The sequence below is a fragment of the Poromitra crassiceps genome, assembly GCF_964638095.1.
Source record: "Poromitra crassiceps genome assembly, chromosome: 13".
Taxonomy (NCBI): domain Eukaryota; kingdom Metazoa; phylum Chordata; class Actinopteri; order Beryciformes; family Melamphaidae; genus Poromitra; species Poromitra crassiceps.
Window position 1 is genome coordinate 7,340,397 of NC_139644.1, and position 12,500 is coordinate 7,352,896.

At 47.1% G+C, this 12,500-nt stretch overlaps 1 protein-coding gene and 1 long non-coding RNA gene across 2 annotated transcripts in view; both read left to right on the top strand.

Moving 5' to 3' along the window:
* The window catches only part of LOC310787434, a 755,777-nt gene that overhangs the window by 345,170 nt on the left and 398,107 nt on the right, over positions 1 to 12,500 (top strand). The window lies entirely within an intron of this gene.
* Positions 1,962 to 12,500, top strand: part of rapgefl1 (Rap guanine nucleotide exchange factor (GEF)-like 1) — a 62,226-nt gene continuing 51,687 nt past the window's right edge. The window contains 2 exon segments of the mRNA XM_083649280.1: positions 1,962 to 3,232; positions 9,310 to 9,566. Of these exon segments, the coding sequence (XP_083505406.1) occupies positions 3,039 to 3,232; positions 9,310 to 9,566 (451 nt within the window). The 5' untranslated portion in view covers positions 1,962 to 3,038.

Consider the following 12,500-nt stretch of genomic DNA (forward strand, 5'->3'; position numbering starts at 1 on the left):
CTGTATAACAATGACCTGGGATCAGCTGTGAACTCATGATCTGTGCGGCTCCCCTGTATAACACTGACCTGGGATCAGCTGTGAACTCATGATCTGTGCGGCTCCCCTGTATAACACTGACCTGGGATCAGCTGTGAACTCATGATCTGTGCGGCTCCCCTGTATAACACTGACCTGGGATCAGCTGTGAACATACATAGGACACACAAACGACACACATGGCTCAGCTCTGTTGATTAGGCTACAGCTCGATCAGTTCAGGCCATCAGTTCCCAAAGTCCTTCCATTGTGAGGTTATGCTGGTTTACTGAGTATTTCTTTTCATTGATTTGTGTATTGGGACACTCGATCTCAATACACCACCTGCAAACCTGGATGTTATAGGAATATAGCAAATAGCAACATCATATTCACCTTATGTAGCCACGCCCAGTTGACCCGGTTGTGTGCTTGTGTCATGACTTCCGGCAAAAAAAAAGAAAAAGGCCGGCTGCTCCGGCTGCTCCAATGTCATCTAAGTCTGAATTAACTAATAATTTAGCCAATTGTATGTAACATACCAAATAAAAGCAAACGGCAATGTCTAAGAATGCGACGCCATGTAACTGGCTCGTTAAGTCTCGCATTCCAGGGAATTACATTAAGGTCTGCGGGTCTTATAGACGTAAGTGGCTCGCGCTGCGCTCGGAGGAGAGAAAACTATCTGAAGCTTTCTTTGTTGAAGTCCAGGTATGTTTTACAAGAAAGTGCTCATCATTGTCGACGATAACGTTATCTGACCTGGCTAACAGTGGATACTCCGCTTGCTTGCTGTGTACTGAGCTCAAAGTAGTAGGCTACATTCTTTGTTTTACCCCCTGCACTGTCCGCTACAAAAACAACTTTCTTCTTCTGACGTTCTTTTGTATTTCGCGCCGTGACCGCCAGAAGTGTTAACATGACCCGGAAGAGGCCCACCCCCGTGTATGAACATAAGGTGAATAGGATAGGGGTTCTGGTTACTGGTTCATAAGGGTACTGGTTCAAAATCAAAACACACACACAAACACACACACTCACACACACACACACACACACACACACACACACACACACACACACACACACACACTCACAAAGTCTGAGATGAGCCTCCCCTCAGTAAAAGGTGTCACTGCCTCCCTTTAGTTTACTTTTGCTAAATTCTTGGATGCTTATGGAGTCACGGTTACAAAAATAAATAGGCTAAATGAATACAATTCTCCCAAAGATACTGTATCTCTGAACTACCCCTTTAACCAAATCACACAGATTTAACTATTCTATATAATTTGATAACTTTTGATTACTAATGTAATAATTAAGGTAATACTTTCTGAAACTGTTTGGAGCCCCCTGGGGACTGTGGGCCGGCCAGCCAGCTGGATTCTCGCAAGATTTGGATTAAAACCGCTCATCTGGCAGCGTCAGGTTTGAGGCCCGCCTCCCACTTTGAAAACCTCTGGCTGGCCTATCATAATAGTATTTTTTTTTTTTTTTTTATGATGTGCAAATAAATAAATAAATAAATAAATAAATAAATAAATAAATAAATAAATAAATAAATAAATAAATAAATAAATAAATAATAAATAAATACCGCATACACACTACAGGGATATTAGTAGCGACTTGTCGGGCATATTTCCATTTAGGCTACATCAATTTTACAGTATAGTCACACACATTATGTGCGTGCATGCGCGTCGGGAGCGCGCAACTGCAGCAGATCAGAGAGAGAGAGAAGGGGGAGGAGGAGAGAGAGAGAGGTGTGTGTGTTTTGTGTGAGTGTGTGAGTGTGTGTGCACTGTGCAGAGAGGAGGAGGGAGCGTGTGCCTGCTTATGTGTGTGTTACGAGCTACTTCTCATTCGACTAATTTGGCAGGAGAGAGAGAGAGAGAGAGAGAAGAGAGAGAGAGAAGAGCGAGAGAGAGAGAGAGAGAGAGAGAGAAGCGGGCCATTTGGCGAGCCTCTGCGGTATCTGGCGACCTGGAAAGCGGAGCGTGTTTGGCCGCGTCTCTCCGCGGAGGAACACGGGGCAGGCTGCATTTATATCTCTCCCACTGGTCCAAAACGAGCCTTCAGCGCCACCCGTCGATGTTATTCCCGTGATGTCTGACTGAGAGACACTGCAATATTCCTATAGGGGCAAACGGAGCGTGAGTGAATGTTTTTTGCTTTTTTTACCTCACTAGTCACTATACTATTCCCCACATCGACTTTACTGGATTACCCTCGTTTTTTCGGGACGGAGAAGGGAAGGCGCGTCCTGCTGGGGATCGATTGGGTGTTTTGGTGTCTTTTTATATAGCCTATACCCGGGGAACCTGCACTCATTCCCGGCCGGAGCCCGTGCGGTGAGGTGGCTTCTGCACGGCGGCCGCAGCGAGGCTGAAACCCGGGGGAGGGGAAGGCTGTAGTAGTAGCAGCCGGGCGGAGAGGCGCAGGACGAGCCGACCGTGTGTGTGGAGGTTTTCTGCGGGGATTTCATTCCGAGAGGACGGTGCAATTTCACTGTGGATCGTGCAGAGAGAGAGAGAGAGAGAGAGCGAGGGAGAGAGAGAGAGACCTCTCACTCTCTCACACGTCCCCCTCCTCCCTCCCTCCCTCCCACACACACACCCACCTCTCCTACACTTGACTCTCCCCTCCTCCTCCTCCTCCACTCCTCCTTCCATCCTCTGAAATCTCCATCTCTGCTCTACAAATGGGAAATTTGTACACAGATTTTATAGACATTTTCTAAAACATTTCTTCAGGCTCTCTCTCTTTCCCCTCCCAAAGCAGCCATCTGGATGTAATGCCAGTCTGGAGGAGAGCCGGTCACGCCCGAAGGTTCTGTATCATGTAGGACCCAAAACCCGCCTGTCCGTGCCCCCTCCCCTTCCCCACCTGCTCTCTCTCTCTCTCTCTCTCTCTCTCTCTCTCTCTCCCTGCATCATCACCTGCCTCTAGGCATTTCTACTGCTCAGCATCCTAAAGCCACGCTCTGGTAGCTGGCCCAGCCCAGCGGTGCCACCATGCCGGCGGGTATGAAACCGCTGGAGAAGTTCTTGAAGAAGCAGACCACGGCGCTGACCCGGGCCGGGGGCTTCGGAGGGGCGGACAAGGCCAGTGGGACCGGGGCGTCCCGCCGGAGGGCCAGCCTGTCCCGCGTGGTGCCCTTCTTCAGGGAGACGTCACCGGAGAGCGGCCAGGCCCGAGAGGTGTTCAGGTGAGAGGGGGGGGGGGGGAGGTGTTCAGGTGAGGGGGGGGAGAGGTGTTCAGGTGAGGGGGGGGGGGGGAGAGAGGTGTTCAGGTGAGAGATGGGGGGGGGGGGGGCGAGGTGTTCAGGTGAGAGAGGAGGGGGGGGGGGCGAGGTGTTCAGGTGAGAGAGGGGGGGGAGGTGTTCAGGTGAGAGAGAGGGGGGGGGGGGGGCGAGAGGTGAGAGGGTGAGAGGGGGCGAGAGGTGTTCAGGTGAGGGGGGGGGGGCGAGAGGTGTTCAGGTGAGAGAGGAGGGGGGGGGGGGGGCGAGGTGTTCAGGTGAGAGAGGGGGGGGGGGGGGGGGGCGAGAGGTGAGAGGGTGAGAGAGGGGGGGGGAGGGGGAAACTTAGCCCCAAAAACCATCCTGATCACATCCTGTTTCCCCTCTACGGATCAGTCAGGACATCAGTTTTGGGTGTGGGAGTACTTGGTGTGGGAGTACTTGGTGTGGGAGTACTTGGTGTGGGAGTACTTGGTGTGGGAGTACTTGGTGTGGGAGTACTTGCCTTGACAGACAGCGCCTTCAGCCAATCCTCCTTCAGCGTCGCCAAATCCATTCGGGAAAGAACGTTGAAAACGTCTTCTCCGCTGAGAAACTTTGCTGGTGTATGCTTTGGATTGTTTTATTCAGTCTATTTCTGCAATAACTGCACGTAAGGGCTTTGCACACACAGTGCATTTTTTTAATCTCTTCTGAAAACATATAATATAACTCGCAAAAGGCTATTGACTGATGCAAAAGACACCGAAAATCAAACCTGTTCCAAAAACTTGAATTACGGACGGAAGTTTGGGAGTCAGCAGGGTGTAAACCTGAGTGACACAACATGAGGTCGTATTCATTTTAAAACGTGCTTCAATTTTGGACGAAAAATAGTAAGCCTTTATGGCTGTGTTTACTCTACTAACGTTAACGTTACCGCTCGGGAGCCGCCATTTCTGTTTTGCCTGATTGGCAACAACAAAATGTTGTCAACCGCGAGGCAGGTCCCTGATTGGGCCGGGTACATTCTAATTTCTGGAAGTGGCTGGGGGGCGGGGCCAGAGTGATCCACAGAACCAAACAGAATGACTTCACGTGACCAGGATGGTTTGCAGGCTATGGAGAAAGGAAACTCACCCCTCATCTAAAACCAGTGGTTCTCATCATGTGGGACCGGGGACCAGCACGGGTCCTCGTGTGGGCCCGGGGACCAGCAGGGGTCATCATGTGGGACCGGGGACCAGCACGGGTCCTCCAATGGGTTTCAGGGTTGTCCCTAGCAAATGGTTGAATTATTAGCTCAGAGGTTTTGTCGACAGTTTGAGGGCGAATGGAGTTACGAGACTTTAGTCACAAGACCGTTTGAATGCTTTTCCACTGGTTACATTTTGTAAAACCCACTGACAGACGTGAAGTGTGACCAATGGCATTGATTTATGACAATAAACAGCCCAACAGCGACGATGTACTAGAAAGAAACCACCTTCCCCCCTGACGTAAAACAAATGTGGTCCGGTCCAGGGGCGTAAAGTGGACCACTCCACACCTGTAATGTGGTCCAGGGGCGTAAAGTGGACGACTCCACACCTGTAATGTGGTCCAGGGGCGTAAAGTGGACCACTCCACACCTGTAATGTGGTCCAGGGGCGTAAAGTGGACCACTCCACACCTGTAATGTGGTCCAGGGGCGTAAAGTGGACCACTCCACACCTGTAATGTGGTCCAGGGGCGTAAAGTGGACCACTCCACACCTGTAATGTGGTCCAGGGGCGTAAAGTGGACCACTCCACACCTGTAATGTGGTCCAGGGGCGTAAAGTGGACCACTCCACACCTGTAATGTGGTCCAGGGGCGTAAAGTGGACCACTCCACACCTGTAACGTTTCACGACTGCATCTTTCACAGATGCTATCGCGCTAACGAAATCTGCCCACAGAGACAAACACCTGTTAAAGTACTCAAAACCACTTCTGTGTTACTTCCTGCTGCAATCCAGGACCACATTTTTCCATGATGACACTCGCACGCACGCACACAACGTGCACACAACGTTACTATTTTTAGCCATTTCGGATCAAATAAGCCAAACGTTCCCACTCTTTGACCCACTTACTTGCTAGTGAAAAAAATGTAAACAGGAAGTCGACAACCGGCAACCGCTGAGAATCATGGGAAACGTAGGTCCAGGAATAAGGTGAATAGAAGACAAACTGTTTTGTCAAGTCAAATGAGTCAAGTCATGTCAAGTCAACTTATTTATAGAGCACATTTAAAAAGCAGACAGAAGTTGACCAAAGTGCTGCACAACATGCAAGTTAAAACAACATCATAAACAGCAGGCAATAACACAGAGACAGAAGGCCATGCGTGATACATGGGGTCATAAAGGTTCAAAACAAAGTGTTGAGTTTGAGTTCAAACAACATCAAATATAACTGACAGATAATAACTCAGATAATTTGTCCACTAAGTTATCAATATAAAGTGATGTACATATTATGACACTACCTGTGTGGTGCACAGCGAGTTGTATTTTCAGCTCTATTTTTTAATTTACAGTATATCACGTAGAGTATTGCAATATATCACAATATGTATTGTATCGCAATGTATTATCGTGATACAATCGTATCGTGACCCATGTATCGTGATACAATCGTATCGTGACCCATGTATCGTGATGCGTATCGTATCGTGACCCATGTATCGTGATGTGTATCGTATCGTGAGGTCCTTGCTCAGTTAGTCTCTTAAAACAGACTGTCTCATCTACATCCGGCGAATGCAGCTATACAGTCTGTACGTTACACCCCCAGAACATGCACAAGGAAGCTGGGAAAAAAACCTTCAGACTGGAAGGAAGTTCGACAATATCCGACCAATCACGACACGTGTGTCCACGGAAAAAAAATCTGATTGGACTAATGAGCGGAAGACCCGCCTTAAAAAAATTCTGATTGGACTAATGAGCGGAAGACCCGCCTTTCTACTTCCCATTCCGGTTGGTGCATGATTCTCCCCCACAAATTACAGACGGTATGGCGGAAGCATTTGAAAATTGTGGAAGCCAACTCGTCTGTTCTAGTGTCCTCTAGTAAGAGAGTGGCGTCAGTGGAGGACCAAAATGCGAGACTCATTAGCCAATGAACAGCCAGGAATGGGTCTCGCGCTACTTTTGCATGCTAAAATAAAGCTGATAATGTACAATTTGATTCAAGGGGGAAAAAACCCTTTCAGAGTACAACACAAACTGTCTATTTTGCTGCACCTCGACAGTGCTGCTTTTTTTACTCAAGAGTTCCACTTTCTTCTTCCTGGAAAAAAAACTGGTCCATTGGAGTGAATGGAGATGTCGAAACTCTTCTATTATACGGCTCTGGTTTGTTCTAAGTAGGGATGCACCGATCGATCGGCACGTGACCGGAAATGGCCGATTTTCACGTGATCGGCCTCGATCGGTGATCTGTTCCGGTCACTCTAAATAGCCGATTCTGTGAGCCGATTTTCACATGACGTGCGCGCACCCCAAAGCACCGAGACAGGCACCCAGCCACCACACCACACACGCCAGCATACCTTCCTCGTTGTGGATTTTTTTCACCGTCAGTGAAGTAGACAAAGCTCGCAGTTTGTCACACATGCAAGTCGAAAATAAGCCGTGGAGACAGAGGTGCGGCCGTGTCCCGCTCGGCTGGAGTCTAGTCTGAGCGGCCCGCTTCACCTCACTGGCCCCCCTCTCTCTGCTCTCTCTCCCCGGGAAGCGGTGCTCCAGCAACCCGCCAACGCGCACAGCCGGCTTGGCGAGGTGAACGCGAGCATTGTGTCCAGTCCCCGACCTGCTTTTCCATTCCACATCAGCGCTGCTGCCTCAGCCTGTCAAGTCATGTTGTAACGTGACGTGGATACAGGAGAGACTATTTGTTTCGTATTGCAAATAGAACGACATGAGAACGACGGACATAATAATAAAAATGCATCGGACTCACAAGTGTGCAACGTTTTCTGTGCGTGACGATATTTTTTCGGATGGCAGATAAAAATACGCATACCAAACTTCGGACTGTGTGTAAACTCCGCCTGATATTCAGACTGAAGATCGTTACTGTAACTCATAAACTCATTTCCCCTCTACTCAAGAGGACTGGTCTGGAGCCAGTCTATAAACTCCTTGTCCATGGATCATTTTGATGTTCTGTTGCACCTGTTTTCTTTTGGAAAAGTAAATGCATGATAGCTGTGGGATATAGGCTATTGGATTTAATTAAATTTTTGTATTCATTGTATTTGCACAAAAAAGCTCTGTCCAGTAGCCTAACCTGGAACACTTTTATTTTGAGATGTGTTTGAGTGAGAAGGTCCTACTTCATGCAAATGATAAGAATTGTTTATTTGTTTATTTGGATCCCCATTAGATGTAAGAATTGTTCTATGAATCTTAATTTTTAAACAAAGTTACAAAAACGTTTGTGTAAGCTGTCAATTGTTGTTTTTAGGAAAAAAAATCGGAATCGGCAAAAATCGGTATCGGCAAGTCAGACTATTCAAAAATCGGAAATCGGAATCGGCCAAGAAAATGGCAATCGGTGCATCCCTAGTTCTAAGAGACTATTGCTCAGTGGGCCACGGCGTGTTCTGTTCACCTGTTTAGCATCCTGGGTTTGAACACATCATCCCCCGCTCTCTCTCCACGGTACTGTCCAATAATATGTACCGTAATATGTACTGTCCAATCATATGTACTGTAATATGTACTGTCCAATCATATGTACCGTAATATGTACTGTCCAATCATATGTACCATAATATGTACTGTCCAATCATATGTACCATAATATGTACTGTCCAAGAATATGTACTGTAATATGTACTATCCAAGAATATGTGGCTGGCATCAACTCCACGCTGTCTGTGTAGCACGTACTGTATGTCCGCTTGATGCTGGTTCAAATACTCCGAGATGCACAACGGACTGAGCGGTCGTAGACGATGTCTCGCCGCAGATCCCCGGCAAATCAAACCCATGAAAATGAGCAGAGAGGTCTGTGGGGTGACAGACAGAGCGAGAGGGACTGATGAGCAGAGAGGTCTGTGGGGTGACAGACAGAGGGACTGATGAGCAGAGAGGTCTGTGGGGTGACAGACAGAGCGAGAGGGACTGATGAGCAGAGAGGTCTGTGGGGTGACAGACAGAGCGAGAGGGACTGCTCACTCCAATTATAATAATGCATGAGACATAATGGATTATGAGCTGCAGCCTATTGTAGCCAAGGGACCAGTTGTGGCTGAAGCATGTTCACAATGAATTGGCTCCAGGAGGCGGAGACTGAAGCATGTTCACAATGAATTGGCTCCAGGAGGCGGAGCCGGTGTGTTTTGATGCTTTTCATGTGTTGTTAATGATGTGTGCTGCAGCGCTTTCCACATGGAGGACAGTCATATATACAGGCTCCGCCCCTTTGTCAGCAGCACACAGCCTGGGTAGATTTAAGATGAGGTAGCAGCTATAGCACACTGATGACAGGTGGGTTTAAGATCTCATCTCCCATCGCCACTCATTGAGATGCTGTAGATCAGTGGTTCTCAAATGGGGGTCCGGGGACCCCCAGGGGTCCGTGGGACTTTGCCAGGAGGTCCGAGAAAGGTTTTCAGGAAAATAAAAATAAAAACTTTTTGTTGTTGTTGCAAAAGCTTCATAGTTCAATGAGAATATGTTATGCTTTAAATCTAAAATGGTTCATGGATTCCATTCTAATCTAACAAACCTGTCAATTTAAAAGTCAAGAACGTTACCGTGGAAACAATTAAGCTTAGCCCAAAATCACAAATCAGAATGAGGGGGTCCCCGCGTATATTTTCTATCTTGTAAGGGGTCCCTGGCTGAAAAACATTTGAGAACCTCTGCTGTAGATAGCCTATATCAGGGATGGGCAACTTTGATGACAGAGAGGGCCGCTACCAGAGGGCCAGAGTGTGAGCGTGCACTTCTACCAGTACCCTACTGTAACTCCACTCTGAACATTGTACTCAAACTCTAAATTGGCAACTTCTTTGACCCCCTCCCCCAGCCCGGACAGTGAGGATCCCCCCTGCTGGCCCTCGGCCACGGGGCCGGGGCCGGGTCTGGGCATGGCGCCCGGGACCGCCAACGGCCCCGGCTCTGGAGGAGGGGATGTCCGCAGCCCGTCTCTGTCCAGTGACGAGCAGAGCTCTGAGGCCAGCCTGCCCACAGAGAGCAGCTCGCCCCTCCACTCTGACACCCCAGACAACCTCACCCTCACCCTGCTGCACAGTGTGGCCGGGAAACGCTACGCACACTGCACAGGTGAGCAACACACGCTCTCTCTCTCTCTCTCTCTCTCTCTCTCTCTCACACACACACACACACACACACACACGTAAGAATGTACAAGCGCACATTTTCTTTAACCAAATGGATGGTTTTGTTTCACATTCGGTTTCACAAACACAAACGATCTGATGTCTCGATCTGGCGTGAATCCAGCTGCTTTGCAAGGTGACATTTTCTTGGCTCTCGTGTGCATCTGAACAATAGAAACTGTTTTCTCTGTTTGATCTTTCCTATGTTTTGCTGATTTGAGAGAGCAGAGAACGCCACATGGCCACGCCCACACGCCCACACTCACACAGCCACGCCCACACGCCCACACCCACACAGCCACGCCCGTCATTTTGAGGGATGTGTGGGGGTTTGTTCTTTTGTGTTTCTCATTCCAGTGGATAACTGGCCAGTTTAGTAGCTGTTTGATCATAAACCGTCACCCATTGGTTTGTAGACTTGCATTTTGAAGCCTCTAGTTTGGCTTTTTGAACCATCAGTTTGGCATTTTGAAGCTCTAGTTTGATGTTTTGAAGCTCTAGTTTGATGTTTTGAAGCTCTAGTTTGATGTTTTGAAGCTCTAGTTTGATGTTTTGAAGCTCTAGTTTGATGTTTTGAAGCTCTAGTTTGTAATTTTGAAGCTCTAGTTTGGCGTTTTGAAGCTCTAGTTTGATGTTTTGAAGCTCTAGTTTAGTGTTTTGAAGCTCTAGTTTGGTGTTTTGAAGCTCTAGTTTGGTGTTTTGAAGCTCTAGTTTGGCATTTTGAACCATCGGTTTGGCATTTTGAAGCTCTAGTTTGATGTTTTGAAGCTCTAGTTGGTCATTTTGAAGCTCTAGTTTGGTGTTTTGAAGCCTCTAGTTTGGCATTTTGAAGCTCTAGGTTGGTGTTTTGAAGCTCTAGTTTGGCATTTTGAAGCCTCAATTTTGGCATTTTGAAGCTCTAGTTTGGCATTTTGAAGCTCTAGGTTGGTGTTTTGAAGCTCTAGTTTGGCATTTTGAAGCCTCAATTTTGGCATTTTGAAGCTCTAGTTTGGCATTTTGAAGCTCTAGGTTGGTGTTTTGAAGCTCTAGTTTGGCATTTTGAAGCCTCAATTTTGGCATTTTGAAGCTCTAGTTTGGCATTTTGAAGCCTCTAGTTTGGCATTTTGAAGCTCTAGTTTGGCGTTTTGAAGCTCTAGTTTGGTGTTTTGAAGCTCTAGTGGCTGGCTTACTTTACTACTCTGTAGTAAGCCAGAAGATTTGGTGGCATAGCATGCAAATGCATGCAATGCTGCAAAATCCCCAGCTGCTGCAGAAGAAGTGAGAGGAACGAATTGAATGTGACACGTGTGCGACTTCTTTTCAGAGACTCCATTGGCTCGGAAACACAAAACATCAGCCGTCAGTTCCAGCAGAAACTAGGCAAATTTAGCCTGGCAGGAGCTGTGCAGGCTGACCATATGCATATTCATTTTACAACAACCATAATGCATACTGTTGTTCCCTCGGCCTAAAGTGGGACTGTGTGTGTGTGTGTGTGTGTGTGTGTGTGTGACTGTGTGTGTGTGTGTGTGTGTGTGTGTGTGTGTGTGTCCCTCCCTGCCTTGATCCAGTGGTTACATAATAACTGCCGTCTTCTTTGAGAAACCCAGGGTGCTTATTACTGGCGAAGGGGTGTGTGTGTGTGTGTGTGTGTGTGTGTGTGTGCGCGTGTGTGTGTGTGTGTGTGTGTGTGTGTGTGTGTGTGTGTGTGTGTGTGTGTGTGTGTGTGTTGCATTGCGTCTCATGTCTTGAAATCAACATCAACCGTTGCAGCAATGCACTGATTTAGGGATGCACCGATATCAACATCTTGGCTGATACTGATTTCAGATGAACATTAACATTGCTGTTATGGCCGATAAGCGATATTTACCGATGTCGATATGATTTGTATAAAAACACATTTCTATGAGAATCACATTTTGTACATACTGAAAAACACATGCAACACTGTGATCATAGATTGACTGCATTGTTTCATCTCAATATGAAAAATGTGGCCGATATGATAACTGATATGAACAAGGCTGTTATTTCACTGATCGGACCGATGCCGATATATACAAAACATATAGGCTCTGTCTGTAACGCAAGGAAGCTGAATATCACCTGATACCTGAATAGGTACCTGGTTAATTAGGTAGCTAATTTTAATAATAGGTGACTGAAAAATAACTCGTTTCAGACAGCCTAACGGTTTAAGGTAGCAGAGTTTTATCCTTGTCCTGTAGAGGGCAGTGATACGCCTAGTAACGTCTACACTGCCGGAAACTTGAATGAAAAAGAAGAAGAAGACGGGTTCACTGGTTCCTGAAGAACAGCGTGACTTGAAAAGACTTGGCGGGTTCCAGACTGTCACACACACTTACCATGGAAGAAGAGATACTTTTTATTTTTATTTGTATTATTATTCATTTTTGTTTCAATGACCAGGCGGATGCGGCAATATCTGCGGTGTAATGCATGGCCAGGAAGGTCACCAAGCAAAGGCCTAAGAGAGAGCCATAATTTCAGAGGGTTGAGATGTTGGCGGGGGTAGGAAGGTCAATAACTATATCATTTACGATTTTTAGAAGGGTGTGCGTTTTTCGAAGGTTGGCCATTAACGTTCCTATAGTTAAATAATAACGGTGGTTTTTCAAGCCGCTAGTCCTGGTTAAAATCCGGGTAGGAATTATGACTTATTTTATGTCTCTATTCTTGCGGTCCTAACCCTAACCGTTTCTGCTCTGGAGTAGAGACAGAGAGACAGACAGCTGAAAGTAGGCTATGAGGCAAATAATCTGAAATTAGCTCAGTCTAATGCCATCTGTGAATTGAATTTAAAAGTAAAGCAACATTATCACGCAGATTACTGACTAGTATTAGTCTATCAATCTGACAGACAGACAGGCAGACA